General features: G+C 51.4%; 1 protein-coding gene across 1 annotated transcript; it reads left to right on the forward strand.

Annotated features, from left to right (window-relative positions):
- The first annotated feature begins 1,900 nt into the window (after positions 1 to 1,900).
- On the forward strand, positions 1,901 to 15,516 carry Vtcn1 (V-set domain containing T cell activation inhibitor 1). The gene is made up of 5 exons (XM_042692291.1): positions 1,901 to 1,932; positions 9,858 to 9,922; positions 11,615 to 11,962; positions 14,297 to 14,575; positions 15,404 to 15,516. The coding sequence occupies exons 1-5, from the start codon at positions 1,901 to 1,903 to the stop codon at positions 15,514 to 15,516; spliced, it is 837 nt and encodes a 278-aa protein (XP_042548225.1).
- Positions 15,517 to 16,320: the final 804 nt, after the last annotated feature.

The following is a 16,320-nucleotide window of genomic DNA, read 5'->3' on the forward strand; positions in this document are numbered from 1 at the left end:
GGAGTCAGAGCCAGAGTGATGTCTGCTTTTCTAGCAGTGGCAGAACGCCTCTCAGCCCCACTCAGGAGGAGTGGCAGAGGCTGCCCCTGGGTGTGCGCTCTCTCTCTCTCTCTCCTCTCTCTCTCTCTCTCTCTCACACACACACACCCCGCTGGGGGAGATGTGTGATCAAAGGATCTGGCAGCATTTCTGTGCCTTTGGTCAGAGTACATAGGAAAGAAGAGGATGGCTGTTGGCTGGCCCAGGGAAGGCTGCATCTTCACCGTGCGTGAGAGGATCTGGGCACTGCTCTTCCTGATTCTGGGGAAGGAAGGCCCATGAACCCCCTCTCAACCAGCCCACCCAGGGACAGATGCCTTGAAGAAAGGCAGACCCTTTCCCTCAAGCCACCCAGGGGCTGTGGGGCTGTAAGTCTCTTTCCACTGATACTGATCTCTGTTCTGCTGTCCTCTCTTCACTCCTCCTTCCCCCTCCAGCCAGACTCTATGGTGGCCTCAAGTCTGAAGATTGCCATTCAAAGCCAGCCTGAGCAGGAAAGTCTGTGTGGCTCTGATCTCCAATTAAACATCAAAAAACCCAAGAGTAGAGCTGTGGCTCAAGTAGCAGAGTGCTGGTATTGAGCAAAATCAATAAGGGACAGCACCCAGACCCCGAGTTCAAGCCTGCACACACCAAAAAGTGTCCCGGAGTGCAGTGCTGGGCTGCTGTGGGGCCTGGCATGCCTGCCTATGACGTCACCCAGCCGCTGTGCACATTCCCGCCCAAGCAGGGAGGAAACTAGGCTGAGAGCCAGCCTGGTCCTGAGCACACATTCTGTGCGCATGAGATCTGAACGCAGGGGAAACATCCCAGGTCTTCCTGTGGCTAGTTTGCTTTTGACAGGGAAGGACAGCTGTCTGCCAGGTGCTCCAGTGGTTCTCTGGAATTAAAAAAAAAAGGGGGGGCAGGTACCAGTGTAAGCCTATCTACTCGGGAGGCTGAGATCTGAGGCTCCTGGTTCCAAGTCAGCCTAGGCAGAGTCCATGAGACTCCTTTCTCCAGTTAACGAGCAAAAAAGCCAAAAGAGGAGCTGTGGCTTAAACGGTAGAGCACCAGCCTTGGGCAAAAAAACTAAGCATGAACTAAGTATGAAGCACTGAGTTCAAGCCCCAGTACCAGTACAAAAGGAGGAGGTGGAGGAGGAGGAGAAGGAGGAGGAGGAAGAAAGGAAGGAAGGAAGAAAGGAAGGAAGGAAGGAAGAAGGAAGGAAGGAAGGAAAGAAGGAAGGAAGAAAAGAAGGAAGGAAGGAAGAAAAGAAGAAAAGAAGGAAAGAGGGGAAAGGGAAAGGGGAAGGGGGAGGGGAAGGGGGAGGGGGAAGGGGAGGGGGAGGGAACCCCTGCAAGGTGGACATGCAGGCCCTTTCCCAGTCTCCTTGGAATGAAACCAGAAGAGCCGTTGTCCTGGGCCCATGGCGGCTGGTCGAGTGACACCTTGGTATTCCCATCACTGCTCCCCTCCTGGCCCATTGGGGGGCTGCCCTCAGGGGTCACCCTGCCTCTGTCTGGGTGACAGGAAGGATGGGATTCCCAACGTCAGCCTCAAGGCACCACCTTTCCAGACCTTTCCAGACCTTTCTCCTTGTGAGATGCAATCTCCTTCCTTCTCCATCCTCGGGAGAGAGAGTCCTGGGATGCAGAGGCCGTGTGGGGTGGGGGCTGGGGATCTCCCCCTCCCCCACGCCTCCTCCCCCCTTCTCTCCCACAGGCAGTTCTGCACGGGCAGTTTCCTCATACCTGAGCCTGCTCCTCGCAGGCGCCCCGCCCACTGGGCTATTTCAGACCAGCACTCCTGGGCTGCCTTGAGTCTGGGCACCCAGCAGGGCCGCACCTGCTCCTCACCGCAGCCCGCCTCTCCCATCAGCATGGCCTCCGCTGGGCAGATCATCGTCTGGAGGTACTGTGCTCTCCTCTCTACCCTCACAGGTTTAGAGCGATGGATGAAGTCTTTTGGGGGTGCTGTCTCGTAGGCCCTCCCTACCATACCCAGCATGGGCTCAAGAGCACAATTGGATTCCACACTGCACCCCGCTTCTCTGGGCACCTCCTTCGGATTAGGGAGTGGTGGGGTTGGTGGCAGGTCACAGGGTGGCCACCTGCCAGGGAAACTAGGACACCTCAGGGTGGTCTACAGCATGGGTGTCTGGCAATGTGTGGGGTGCAGGGGACTCTTCTAGGTGGCCCTCAGAATGAAGGGATGACTTCTTTTGTTGTTATTGCCAGTCATGGGGCTTGAACTCTGGCTTGGGCTCAGTCCCTCAGCTCTTCAGCTTAAGGCGAGCGCTCTACCACGTAAGCCACAGCACCACTTCCAGTTTTCTGGCTGTGAACCACGATCTCAGCTCTCAGTCTCCTGAGTAGCTGGGATTACAGGCATGAGCCACCAGATCTGGGCTTGAGTTTTCTCTATGAGTGATATTTCTGTGTGCTACTGAGCAATTCATGCCAGCACTCCTCCTCTGCTCTCCCTCCCCTGCTCCCCCTCCCCTGCTCCCGCTGTAGGATGAGGGTCCCTCGTTTCCTGGGAGCTTTGTGGAGAGAAAGCCTGGCAGCCGCTGCTGTTTCCCCAGAAACAGAAAAGAAGCTATCCCCTCTTCTGCCTTCCGCTTCCCTGACTTAACTATCTTCTACTTGATTTCCCCTCGGGGCGTTATTTACCTTTCTGGAAAGAAGGAGATTGGAACATGAAGGGCTTCACTCTTTTTTTTTCCCCCTGAAATTGTTGGTGATTGGATACCAGGCACAACTCACTCTGGCCTTCAGAGCGACAGACAGAGAGACAGACAGACAGACAGTGCCGTCTATGTAATCCTCAGCGTCCTCAGGTTCATCAGCACCCCAGAGAAATGAAGTCATGCACTCAAGGCCTCCGGGCTCTGGGGAAAGGGCAGGGCAGCAAGATGCTCTCACCTGACACCCCAAGCTCTCCACCTCGGGCTGCACTTGTCTGTACTACGACCACCCCAGATCCCTGGCCCCACTCCTCTAGCGTGGGTCTCCCGGATAGGAGACACGGAACAAGCGGGCCTGTGTGCCACGGACAGGCGTGTGGGCTTTCTAATAACACGCCACAACCCGCCTGACTGGCTTCGCTATAGAGTTAGCAAGAGGTGGGCGTGCACCCCGGTCCCAGTCCACAGGCCTCTCTTGTTGCCTTGTTGCCCTGGCTGCCGGGGAGCTCTTTGGCAGTTGCAAAGGCAGGGACAGGCCAGAGGGGGGGAGGGGGGAAGGGGGGCAGCGCAGATCTTTCTGCACATAAGTTGACTTTGGGAAAAGAGACCATGAGCAGCTTTAGTGGGAAGACATTGGGGGGGGGGGGGGAGGGCAGGGGGCAGGGCCTGGGAACCTTCGGGGTCTCTGCTGGCCCTGACAGCATGCCTTTCACTGCTATAATTCATTGACTCCATAATAGAACCTCTTACCCCAGCTGTCAGGACCACAGAGTTATGGCAGAGCTTATGAGAAACGCCTGCTATCCTCTGAAGACCCGCAGAGCCAGGCTACGCCTGTCATCCCAACTACTCAGGAAGCTGAGATCTGAGGATCATGGTTCAAAACCTGCCCTGGTAGGAAAGTCTGTGAGAGTCTTATCTCCACTGAACCAGCAAAAACTTGGAAGTGGAAGTGTGGCTCAAGTGGTAGAGTAACAGCCTTGAATGAAAGTGCCCGGGCAGGCCCCAAGTTCAAGCCCCAGTAGCAGAAGAGAACTAAAAAGTGAGTGGAGCTTAATCCAAGTTCACAAAACTCTTGGCAGGGCTGGGAAGTTGGCTCAGTGGTAGAGCGCTTGCCTTGCATACCCGAGACCCTGGGTTCGATTCCTCAGCACCACATAAGCAAAAAGAAAAAAGCCAGAAGTGGCGCTGTGGCTCAAGTGGTAGAGCACTAGCCTTGAGCTGAAGAGCTGAGGGACAGCGCCCAGGCCCAGAGTTCAGGCCCCAAGACCGGACCCAAAAAAACAAACAAAACTCTTGGCAGTCTATTCAGTAGCTGTAACATAGTATTTTGATGTAACTAGTGTTTTGTACTATTTCTTTCCCACTGATAAATACATAGTTCTGAAACACTGAGATTCAGTGTGCTTTAGAGGCCTTGCTGAGAAAGCTAATTATCATTGATAAATAGCATTTCAATGTGTGAATCCTATTCAAAACTTCAAAAAACTCCAGAAAGGAGCCATGGGGCACTGGGGGGGGGGGGGGAGGGTCTGGGAGCCATGGGGCAGGGGGGAGAGGGGGAGTCTGGGAGGGGCTTGTGGTGTAGATGGGCTATGTAGGCATACTTGAGGTCTCAAGTCATGACATATAGATGGATGATGGATGAGCAGATGGATGGTAGATTATATAGATTGATGGATGATAGATAGATGATGGATGATGGATGGATGGATGATGGATGGATGGAGAATGCATAGATAAGATGGATGATGGGTGGTTGGAAGATGGATGGAAAATGGATGGATAGATGAGGGATGATGGGTAGATAGAGAATGAATAGATGGACAGATGGATGGGTGGATGAGGGTTGATGGGTAGATAGAGAACAGATGGACAGATGGTTCTTGGCTGGTGTTATTGAGAATATTCTTCTCTCTGGAGAGGATGAGGAGAAGGTTCCTGGGATTTCCCTAGAGGACATACTTTTATAGACTCAAAGATCTTTCTTTGTTAGTATAAAGAAGTAATAATAATATCACTTGAGACTATTGGAAAGACAAAATCTAGGGTCACCCATGGTTTTGCCATTATTGTGACTATTTCCTTCTCTTTATGACCCTTTTCAAACCCAGCAACCTGCAGATAATTTTTAAATAGTTATGAATGCAGTAGTTACCCTTTATAATCTACCTTTACCACGGAATCTCTATGTAGTACAATTTTAATGTAATTTTACACTTAAAAAAAAACAACAAAAACCCTTCGCTCTGCTGGGCGCCAGTCACAGTTGCCCGGGCCCGAGTTCAAGCCCCACAATGGACAGAAATAAAAATAAAAATCTTCTGTTTGGTGCGGCTGTGGCGCTGTCCCCCTCATAGGGCACGCATGCTTGGGTGCCCTCATCACCCTGGCCTTGCCACGTGGGGCCAGCCCTCCAGGAACCCAAGGCTGCCACCTGGCGGGATTCCCCCGCTGCCCAATGGAGGTCTTCCCCTTGCTGGCAGCCCAGAAGGGCGTGGTGAGGGCTGAGGGTGCGGACATTGTAACCGGGTCAGAGCTGCCGGGCTCTCTGACATTGCCAATATTCAACTGTGTGTGTTGGGTTGTGTTGTTTTGAGGCGGGATCTCACTACGCAGCCCAGGCTGGTCTCCAACTCCTGTGCCTCTCGTCTCAGCCTGGAACTACAAGGGTGCTGGAATTACAAGGGTGGCTGCTGGGCTCCCTGCTTAATAGATTCAGAGTACGGTGAGGCAGGAGCCTGGACAGGACTAACTCAGTGCTTCTAGAACATTCTTTTCCTTGGTCTTTCCCCTTTTTTCCCCCTTGCTCTTCCTTCCTCTCATTGTCATCATTGCACTAGAGATGGAACTCAGGCTGTGTTCGCTGGGCTGCAGCTCTGCCACGGAGCCCCGGCCCAGCCCGCGCTGCTGTCCACATGTGCATTTGCATTTGGTTGCTAATGGGAATTTTTCACGTGAAATGCAAACAAGGTATCATTTAAGGAGATACAACCTGAAGAAGAGACCACAGAGTAATGTGCTGGTTGATCGCCAAGTCTGTATGGACCCCTGGTGAAGGTGCAAACCTCGCTGCTAAGTGTTCACACAGCACCTCGTCACCATCCTAATGGATGTGAAGTCTTAATGTGGGCACTGTGATTTCTACAAGTCCCAAACCTCACTGGACGTCATAGCTCTCATTTCCTGTCAGCACCTGGAAGACAGCAGTACCATCGTTTTTTTTTTTTTGGCTTCCTGGGTTCCCTTGGAAAGTACACCATCTTTCGCATTGCCCTTCCTTTCTCAGAGACTCGTCCCGTCTCCTGCCATGTTTAGGATCTTCATGGTCTTTCTTGTTTCACTGAGAAGTAAAGATAGATAGATAGATAGATAGATAGATAGATAGATAGATAGATAGATAGATAGAGATAGATGACAGACACAGATTTTTTTTTTCCTGATTCATTGAGCTTCCTCAATCTCATCAGTACTGGGAAAGATTGTCTTTTTTTTATGTCTTGGAAATTTTTCTCCTTCTCTGCACTGTCCTAAGCTTCTTTTGCTCAAGGTTAGCACTCTGCCACTTGAACCACAGCACTTGTGGCTTTTTCTGTGTATGTGGTACTGAGGAATGGAACCCAGGGCCTCATGCATGCTAGGCAAGCACTCTGCCACTGAGCCACCTTCGCAGCCTATTTTTTATTTCTACATGTCCGTTCAGTTCTTCTTCACGTCCATCTGGTCAGCTTTGTAATCTGTTGTTCCATATGTAGGCTATCCATTTCCAGATTGATTTATTTGGATGAAAAAGGCTTATTTTATACTCTTTAAGTTTCTGCATCTGAAGTCTTTCTGTTTCCAAATCTGTCCATAATTTATATCAACTCCCTCTCATAGTAGTGTTTTCCTTGTTGATTTTGTGATTTTGTATGTATGTATGTATGTATATGTGTGTGTATATGTGTGTGTGTGTACATATACCAGTCCTGGTACTTGAACTCAGGGTTTGGGCACTGTCCCTGAGCTTTTTTGCTCAAGTTTAGCACTTTACCACTTGAGCCATGCTCCACTTCTGCTTTTTGGTGGTTAATTGGAAATAAAGACTCTCATGGACTTTCATGCCCCAGCTAGCTTCTAATAGTGATCCCCAGATCTCAGCCTCCTGATTAACTGGGATTATCAGCATGAGCCACCAGCCTGGCTTGATATTTTTATGAGTTTTTATTTGGGGGAATTTTATCACCTGAGGTTCTTTGAAGTCTGGGCTAAACAGTACATTTCCTCAGCAAATATTTGCTCTTGCTTCTGTTAAGCATTGGAACCTCACCAACAGGGAACCATTTGAAGTTATTTCTTGGTTTAGGGTTGTATGGGACTAGGGGCATTGTGGATGCTTGCCTAACACTTGAATAATTGTCACCTGTATATACACAGTCTCTGGGAAGGGTTTTTGTTTTGTTTTCTCAGTCATGGGCTTGACCTGGCACTGTCCCTGAGCTTTTTTGCTTAAGGCTAGCACTCTACCACTTTGAGCCACACAGTGCCACTTCTGGTTTTCTGGTGGTTTGTTGAAGATAAAAATCTCATGGATTTTCATGCCTGGGCTAAATTTGAACCTCAATCCTCAGCTCTCAGCCTCCTGAATAGTAGGGTTGCAGGCTCTGTGCCTCACTGGGGCACACCTTGTGTGTCTGAGCATGTCCCAGGAGGGCCAGCAAAAGCCTAAAGGTGCTTGTTCTTTTATTAAACACAATGGAGTCAGTTATACCACTGAAGGAATCTTCTGGAACTCTCTTTTTTCTCTGCAGTGAGAATAAAGAGCAACAGGTAATACAGGTCTGAGTGGGATGGGGCAGGGAGGGAGACCCAGGGTGTCCTGGCCTGGCCTTGTTCCTGCTGGTGCATTGTCCCCGAGTCAGGAGAAGAAGGAGCCTGATTCGTGGCTCCCGCACAGTGATAAATAGAAGGAGGTTTTCCATGAAAAGGGATGATTGTGCTGCCAACTCAAATACTGTTAAAGCACAGGTATCTGTTTATCAGTGTTCTGGAATTTTCTACCTCATCTTCCCCTATCTGTGTTCCTCCTGAATCAGTCTTCAATGAAAGGTACCTGCTAAGAAGATGAGTTTTTTTTTTGTTGCTTTCAATCTGTGTAACATGGTACATAGTTCTTCCCGTGGCAGTAACTGTATAAACCTCAGCTGATTCGTAGCCTGAGACTGAGAACACATTGGGCTTCTGTAAAATGCAACAGGATAATTCAGACAGTCAGCTGCCCTGTGGCTCATACCTGTCATCTTAGCACCTCGGGTGGCTGAGATCTGAGCTCACAGTTCAAAGCCAGACCGGATGGATGAGTCTGTAAGTGTGCTCAATTCACCAGTAAAAAAAATAAAATCAGAAGTTGAGCTGTGGGCCAAGTGGTAGCGTACCAGCCTTGAGCAAAGAAGCTGAGAGAGGGCTCCCAGGCTGAGTTCAAGCCTCAGTATGTGGGCCCTGGAGCCGCTCTCTACCCACCTGTCAGTGAGAGCCTCGCGGGGCCGGCACTGCATGTCCACACCCCAGCACCCCCCTGCTTTCCCCCAACACCCCTGTACCCCGAGATCTGCAAGAGCACTGAGGTGAGAGGGTAAGGGGTCAAAGACTGAGCAGAAGCCTTGGGTTAGTTTTGGGGCTTTGTTTTGTTGCCAGTTCTAAGGTTTGAACTCAAGGCCTGGGTGCTGTCCCTCAGCTTTTTTACTCATGGCTGGTGCTTTACCACTTGAGCCACAGCAACACTTCTGACTTTTGCTGGCTAATTGGAGATAAGAGTCTCACAGACTTTTTTTTTCTGGCGGGGCTGACTTCCAACCATGATTCTCAGATCGCAGCCTCCCAAGTAGCTGGGATTACAGGTGTGAGCCACGAGTACTGGAACAGAGGTCCTGCTTTTAAGAGCCGCCAGTGCTGCTCCAAGGTCTGACCTCGGGAAATGGGGACCTGTGGCTGAAGGCCTGTGGAAGGGAGGAGAACTTCTCCCCCAGCTGGTCCCCTCCGGTGAGCCCCTCTTGGAGCGGAGGGAGGGAGCACAATGCGCTCTACAGGACCCAGAGTAAAATGCTGCACACTCCCCTGCTCTCTGTGCCTTCATTCTTGGCCTCCCCCTGCCTTTCCTTTGTCTGGACTGTCCCGTGGCCTGTTGTGTGGGTGTGTTTTCAGCGTGTGAGATCTGACACCACAGCCACCCCAGGGCCCGCTTCCCACAATACCCTCTTTGACACCCCCCCCCCCCCCCCCCCGCCTTTGGCTCCTTCCTCCCAGCCTCAGCTAGGGAGGAGAGGAGACGGGACCTTGGGAGCACTGCCAGGGGGAGCTGGGAGAGGTTGAGGATGGATTTTAACCTCAGCTCTGCTGCGTGCTTCAGGGAGATGAATTCTTGTGTCATTTCTTCATCTAGAAAAGGAAGCCAATGGATGGGGTTACCTGTCTTTGTGTGGGTACGTGACAGACGCTGTAAGGCTGCTCAGAACAGCGGGTCTGCAGTTCAACCCACACGTACATGGGCAGATGTCAAGCTCTACTCTTTCCCATTTGTTAGTCTGTTCATTAGAAACCGTTGGGAGATGGATGCTAGTGGCTCACGCCTATAATCCCAGCTACTCGGGAGGTTGAGGGCTAAGGATCACAGCTTGAAGCCCATCCCAGGCAGGAAAGTCTATAGACTCTTTATCTCCAAGTAATCACTAAAAAGCTGGAAATGGAGCTGTGGTTCAAGTGGTAGAGCACTAGCCTTGAGCAAAAAAAAAAAAAAAAAAAAAAGCTCAGGAACAGCGCCCAGACCTTGAGTTCAAGCCCCAGGACTGGTGGAAAAAAATAAAAAAGACAACAAATGGCAGCCAAGGGCAGGCTGTAGTCCTCAGGGTGGGCCTCGAGATGCAGGGGAGCTAGCAGCATCCCGTCCCCGGGCACCTGTCTTCTCGGGTCTGGAAATCAGGAAGAAAGATGGCAATGGGATAAAGGCTCACCCACCCATCCCAGGGCCGGAGCGTGGGACCCCTTCCTATGTCTTCGAAGCTGCTCCTGTGAAAGAAAGGCTGACGTGCTCTGTGTGGTACATCTTACCCAGGACTGCCGTGGCTGGGCCCCGTGGGATGATGAGGTCACTTCCTGTCTCTGTCTCTTTCTACAGCATCATCAACGCCATCATCATCCTGGCTGGGGCGATCGCACTCATCATTGGCTTTGGTATTTCAGGTATGGGAGTTCCGCCTTGGCACAATCCCTCCCCTTTGCTGTGAACACACCAATCACATCTGCCACCCAGGGCTCACACCTGCCATCCTGGCTACTCAGAAGGCTGAGATCTGAGGATCACGGTTCAAAGCCAGCCTCAGACAGACAAATCCAAGAGACGCATATCTGTGATTAACCAATAACACACACACACACACACACACACACACACACACACACACACACACACACACTCAAGTGGAGGTGTGGCTCAAGTGGTAGAATGACAGCCTAGAGTAGAAAAAAAAATTAGGGACAACATCCATTGCCTGACTTCAAGCCCCAGTACAGGTACATACACACATACACACTCACACACACATTTGCACACTTGATTTTATTGATTTTTATGGGTGCAAAGCAATGGCTACATGCTCCTTGGCTTGTATTCTCCTTTATTTGATGGGAAGGGGGATTTCATCAACATTACATATCTTTATCGACCACATCATTAATACAGCCTTAGATGCCTAAAACCTGCCTGTGGCAACTCCAAACTTCACATCAGCAACTTCTCTAGGAGAGATTTCTATGTATTCCCACCCGTGGCTCAAAGCCTACATATTTGAATTAACTCAGCTTACACAAGTACCAGCTTAGTCGTGTCATGGTTTTATTTCCTCCATGAACAATGCTAAGTAATTTTTCAAATCACCTTGAACGGCGCTTTAAGAAGCACAATGTTAACCTCGCTCTAACATAGTTGGTCCATGTTTTATTGAGGAACTTTTTGGTGAGCGGTAAATTCAGGCTAAGCTGGCTGGCACTCTACCACTTAGTCACACCTCTAGTTTGGGGGTTTGCTGACTAACTGGAGAAAAGTGTCTCATAGACTTTTCTGCCCACGTTGACTTTGAACCACAAACCTCACATCTCAGCCTCCTGAGTAGCTAGAATTACAGCCACGAGATACTGCCACCTGGATTCTTCATGTGTTTTTGTGACCTTCTTTTTTCAGTGGCTCATATTTCCCCCCAAATTTTAGATGTGGTAGCTTTGCCCATCATTTCTTAATAGCAGTGAATTGGTTGTCTCCAATGCTTGTGTGTGTGTGTGTGTGTGTGTGTGTGTGTGTGTGTGTGTGTGTGTGTGATGGAGCTTGAACTCTGGGCCTGGGTGCTCTACCCACCACTTCCAGTTTTCTGAGTGGTTTATTGGAGCTAAGAGTCTCACAGACTTTCCTACCTGGACTGGCTTTGAACTTTGATTCTCAGATCTCAGCCTTCTGAGTAGCTAGGATGACAGGCGTGAGCCATTGGTGCCCAGAAACACTGCTTTTTTGTGTGTGCTGGTGCTAGGACTTAAATTGAGGGTCAGGCTAATCTTTGTTAGCTTTTTCACTCAGGGCTGGTACTCTACCAGTTGAGTCACAGCACAACTTTTAGCTTTTTGGTAGTTAATTGGAGATAAGAGTCTTACAGACTTATCTGCCCATCCTCAGATCTCAGCCTCTTGAGTAACTTAACATTACAGGTAGGAGGCATGAGCGCCAAAACATTTAAAGGATTCTGTTTTCACAAATGCTTTTACGTGCCCTATTTCTAGTCGACCACAGAAGTCCATGTGGCCTTAGTGGATATGGGGCGTGGCCACCGGCGCCCAACATTGCCCTGCATTGACCCAGTGACCCTTGCTGTACCCCCTCACCCCCAGGGCGACACTCCATCGTGGTGACCACGTTTACGTCGGCAGGCAACCTGGGAGAGGACAGCATCCTGAGCTGCACGTTTGAACCTGACATCAAGCTCAACGGCATCATCATCCAGTGGCAGAAGGAGGGCACAGCGGGCTCCGTCCACGAGTTCCGGGGTGGCCGGGACGACCTCTCGCAGCAGCACGAGGCGTTCCGAGGCCGCACGGCGCTGTTCTCAGATCAGGTCATTGTCGGTAACGCCTCTCTAAGGCTCAAAAGCGTGAGGCTGACAGACGCTGGGACTTACCAGTGTCTCATCGTCACCTCCAAAGGCAAGGGGAGCGCACACCTGGAGTACAAGACCGGAGGTGAGCCCATTCCGGAACGGGTGTGAGCCCCCATGAAATGCCTGTGCCAGTTCTGCCTCAGTTCTGCCAGCAGCCACCTCCACTCCAACCCCACTGCAACAGGACGACTTCCCACCCCCAGCTAGACACCTCTCCCTCGCTCTAACCATGTCCCTGAGAGGCTGCACCATCTCTTCGGGTTCAGAGGAGGCAAAGATGGCCTCTGAGGTCATCATGAAACCGTTACAGCTCAGCCCGCAGTGGCTGCGGACGAGTGACAGCTGACAACAGCCCCACCAGTGCTAATAAGAGAAGCGTGGTGGTGCATACCTAGAAACACTTGGGAGTGGAGGCAGGAAGACCGTGAGTTCAAGGCTAGCTTGGGCTAGGTACTGAGACCCTGCCTCCAAAAACAACAGAGAATGGAGGCTGGGGGTGGGGGAGAGGGAGCACCTGTGCCTGTGAGAGCTCTGTGCCCACATCTGCGACGCGGTCTCCAGACACCCACGAGCCTGGAATCTATTTTAGAAATTAGTGCCGAGAGGAATTCAATATACAATATAGAAATTAATACAGAAATGTCACCAATACTATAGAAAGACAAAATTCAGAAATTAACATACAGACCCAGAGGGAAGCACGGAGACAGCGCTGTCTCGTGAGGACTCTCTCCTCTCTTACTGACCAAGTCTGACACACCGTCTCTGAAGGTGTCAAGGCACTGCAGTGGATGCAGCGAAGAATGCAGAGAGGAGTGAAAAAGCAAAGCAGTTCTCCCTGCTGGGATAGACTTTAGAGCGTTAAAGGGCAAGGCAGCTGGGTGCTGGAGGCTCACACCTCTCATCCTAGCTACTCAGGAGGCTGAGATCTGAGGATCAAGGTTCAAGGCCAGCCCGGGCAGGAAAGTCCATGAGATTCTTACCTCCATTAAACCACTCAGAAAACCAGAAGTGGTGCTGTGGCTCAAGTGGTATAGCGCTCACCTTGATCTGAAGAGCTGAGGGACAGTGTTCAGGCCCAGAGTTCAAGCCCCACGACCAACAGAAAAAAAAGGGGGAGCTGAGCAGATAGGGGGGAGAGTGTCCGATGCCCCAGGGGAACAGGAGAGGTCCTGAGCAAGCTCTTCCAGATGGGCAAGGCCGTGTTGGCCAACCACACCCAGATGGTGATGTGTGAGAGGCGCCTTGAAGGATGGGCAGGGAGCGCTGCAAAGGTTCTCAGGAGCGCATCACAGCACATATGAGGAAGGATTGAGGCACAGATCCAGAGCCATACCTGGGCAAACACTGAGGTTCTGGTAAAATCACCTTCTGAGCCTCGGTTCCTTTAATTTAAGATGAGAGCCAGGCATCCGTGGCGCACGCCTGTAATCCAAACCACTCAGGAGGCTGAGATCTGAGAATCATGGTTTGAAGCCAGCTTTGACAGAAATATTCACATCACTAGCTACAATTAACCAGCAAAAAGCTGGACAGGAGGCATGGCTCAAGGAGTAGAGCGCTAGTCATGAGCCAGAAAGCTGAGTTAGAGCACAAGGCCCTGAGTTTAAGCCCCAGTACTCGTGAAAAAGAAAGATAGGGATTTATGTGATCGTGTCAAGGCTACCAGAGACCAGTGGAGGAAGCTTCCAGCAGTAAGGCTGAAACAAAGCAATGAAATAATCCAGTATTGAATTATGATGCAAAGTATAAAATAAGTGTGCAAATAATAAATCAGAGGAAAAAAAAACAAATCTCCCTTACAAATACATTCCAAGTAAATCGTCCTAAAGACCAGGTTCATTTGTAATCTCTGGACAACTTGGATTGAAGAAATCACCTGCTTTTTTCAACAATGTACTTAGAATTTAGATCCTTAGAACTGGTGATATTGGCCAAAAGCTTGTGATGTCCAGCAACACACCCGTTATTTGTGTCTACAATACAGCACACCCCACGGGAAAGAGCCCTCTGTGTGTGGCTGAGGCACTTCGGTGTTAGAAATAACCCTTGGCGCTGGGCACCAGTGGCTCACGCCTATAATCCCAGCTACTCAGGAGGCTAAGATCTGAGGACTGAGGTTCGAAGCCAGCCTGGACGGGAAAGTGTGTGAGACTTTTATCTCCAATTAGCCAACAAAAAGCCAGGAGTGGAAGTGGTAGGTACTCTACCAGCTTTGAACATAAAAGCTAAAGGACAGTGCCCAGGCCCTGAAGTAAAGCCCCAGTATGAGAGAGAGAGAGAGAGAGAGAGAGAGAGAGAGAGAGAGAGAGAGGAAGGGAGGGAGAACCCTTTCTGTTTCTAAGACCTAGCACTTCAAGGCTATGCTGTCTGACCTGTGTGACCTTGACATTTGCCCTTCCGACCTTGGCCCCAGCCTTCAGCATGCCAGAGATGAACGTGGACTTCAACACCAGCTCCGAGAGCCTGCGCTGTGAGGCCCCCAGGTGGCTCCCCCAGCCCACGGTGGCCTGGACATCCCAGGTGGACCAGGGGGCCGACTTCTCCCAAGTGTCCAACACCAGCTTCGAGCTGAACTCAGAGAACGTGACCCTGAAGGTGGTGTCGGTGCTCTACAATGCCACAGTCAACCACACCTACTCCTGCGTCATCGAGAACGACATTGCCAAGGCCACGGGGGATATCAAAGTGACAGGTGCGCTTCCCGGCGGGGCGGGTGCTGTGGGACCGGGGCCTGGTGTGAGCCTGGCAAGCTCTCTCCCACAGAGCTACGCCTGCACGCCTCCACCTGCTCTCTGTGTGGGCTCATGGGGGAAAAAATAGTACAATGAAAGCCTAACGTCTTACATATATATTGGTGCCAGGGCACAGATCCGCTCATCTTAGTCCTCCAGTGTTCTTGATTGCAACTTCAGCCTCAGCTGTGTTCACAGTGTGCACAGCGTGGAGGTTAGGGCAGTCTTAGGAGAGCTGTGCTTAGGGCCTCAGGGCACTGTGTTGTAACTCGGTACTGCTTTGTTGCAGTCCTACGCAGGATGATCATCTAACCTCTTTGGTCCTTCTAGCAGTGAACTGTAGCCCGAGTTCTTCCAAACCCACTCTGCCCTGCCCTGCCCTGCCCTGAGAAGGCTCTGAATGGGAAGGTGAAAGGCCTAGCCTCTGACTTCCTCTGAATAATCCCTAGTTAGACTTCCCAACAATCTCACTGATCCTGGGCCAGGGAAGCCTGGCCTTGCCTCCTGCACGCTGGCTGATAACTGGGCAAGAAGGCCCTGCACCTTGTCCCACTGCTTCCTCAAGGACTGAGGAAGCGGAGCTGTGGCTCAGGTGATAGAGCTCCAGCTTGGAATGAGAAAGACAAGGGAGACTGTGGGGCCCAGAGGTCAACCCCGTTCCGAGCGCATAAAGACAAAACCGGCTGTATGAGGAAGCATCTGCTGTGTTTGTCCTCACCGGCTGGCCACGTGACACGGACACAGGGCCCCTCTGAGGAGACCCTAGAGCATCTTTCTCTCCTTTCCAGACTCAGAGATCAAGCGGCAGAGTCGACTGCAGCTGCTGAACTCCAAGGCCTCCCCGGGCGCAGCTGCCTTCTGTCCCCTCGGCTGGACGCTCCTCCCTCTGATGCTCAAATAATCGGCCCTGGCCTCACCAGCATGCGAAACGTGACTTATTCAACAGGTGAGATGGATCCCCAGGGGTCTGGTAGATTGCCCGGCCAGCAGGCATCATTTGTGTTGGTGATGGACAGAGGAGAGAGCTCATCCTCGGATTTAGAGTCCTGGTGTGTACCCACACCTCTCTGCCTATACTACGTCATTAATGAAGGCAAAGTTTTCTTATTCCAGGGTAAGAGGTGTTTGGCTTTGATGAATGACCCTGGATTCCGCTGTGATGGACAAAGCACAGAACCACTCACGCGTGGGGCCTTGGGAGGTTGAGGTTTCTGGCTCAGGGAGTGGGATGGTGCTGCAGCACGCCCCTCCGCCTTCCCCCAAATCACCCTTTCTCACCTCTCAGTTCTTGGGTGGATGGCTGTTAGGACGTTTCCTCCTCCCTCCATCATCTCCTGCGTGTGACCTTTGTGGGAGGCCCAGCTCCTGGAGCTCTGGGCTGCACAGCACCTGATTTGGAGTCATGGGCAGCACGCCCCGGGCTCACGGCCCTGGCCAGGCCACATCTCCCCTCCTCCACGTGGGTCCCCAGCACTCTCAGATCCGCCTTGTGCCAGGCCGGCCGTGGCAGCGTGAGCCTGGCCATGTGGGAGGCAGACGTCTGCAGGAGGTCACTGGGTGGGGAAGAAAAACTCAGTGAGACCCCAGCTGCAAGGGGTGGTTCGTGTCTGTAATCCCAGTCGTCTGGGAGGCAGAAGGAAGGACTGCTGTCCAAGACTGGCCTGAGGCAAAAATGAAGACCCCCACAAGATAAATAAGGAAAGCA

This window comes from Dipodomys spectabilis, unplaced genomic scaffold, assembly GCF_019054845.1.
Source record: "Dipodomys spectabilis isolate Male_0828 unplaced genomic scaffold, ASM1905484v1 ptg000148l, whole genome shotgun sequence".
Lineage (NCBI taxonomy): Eukaryota > Metazoa > Chordata > Mammalia > Rodentia > Heteromyidae > Dipodomys > Dipodomys spectabilis.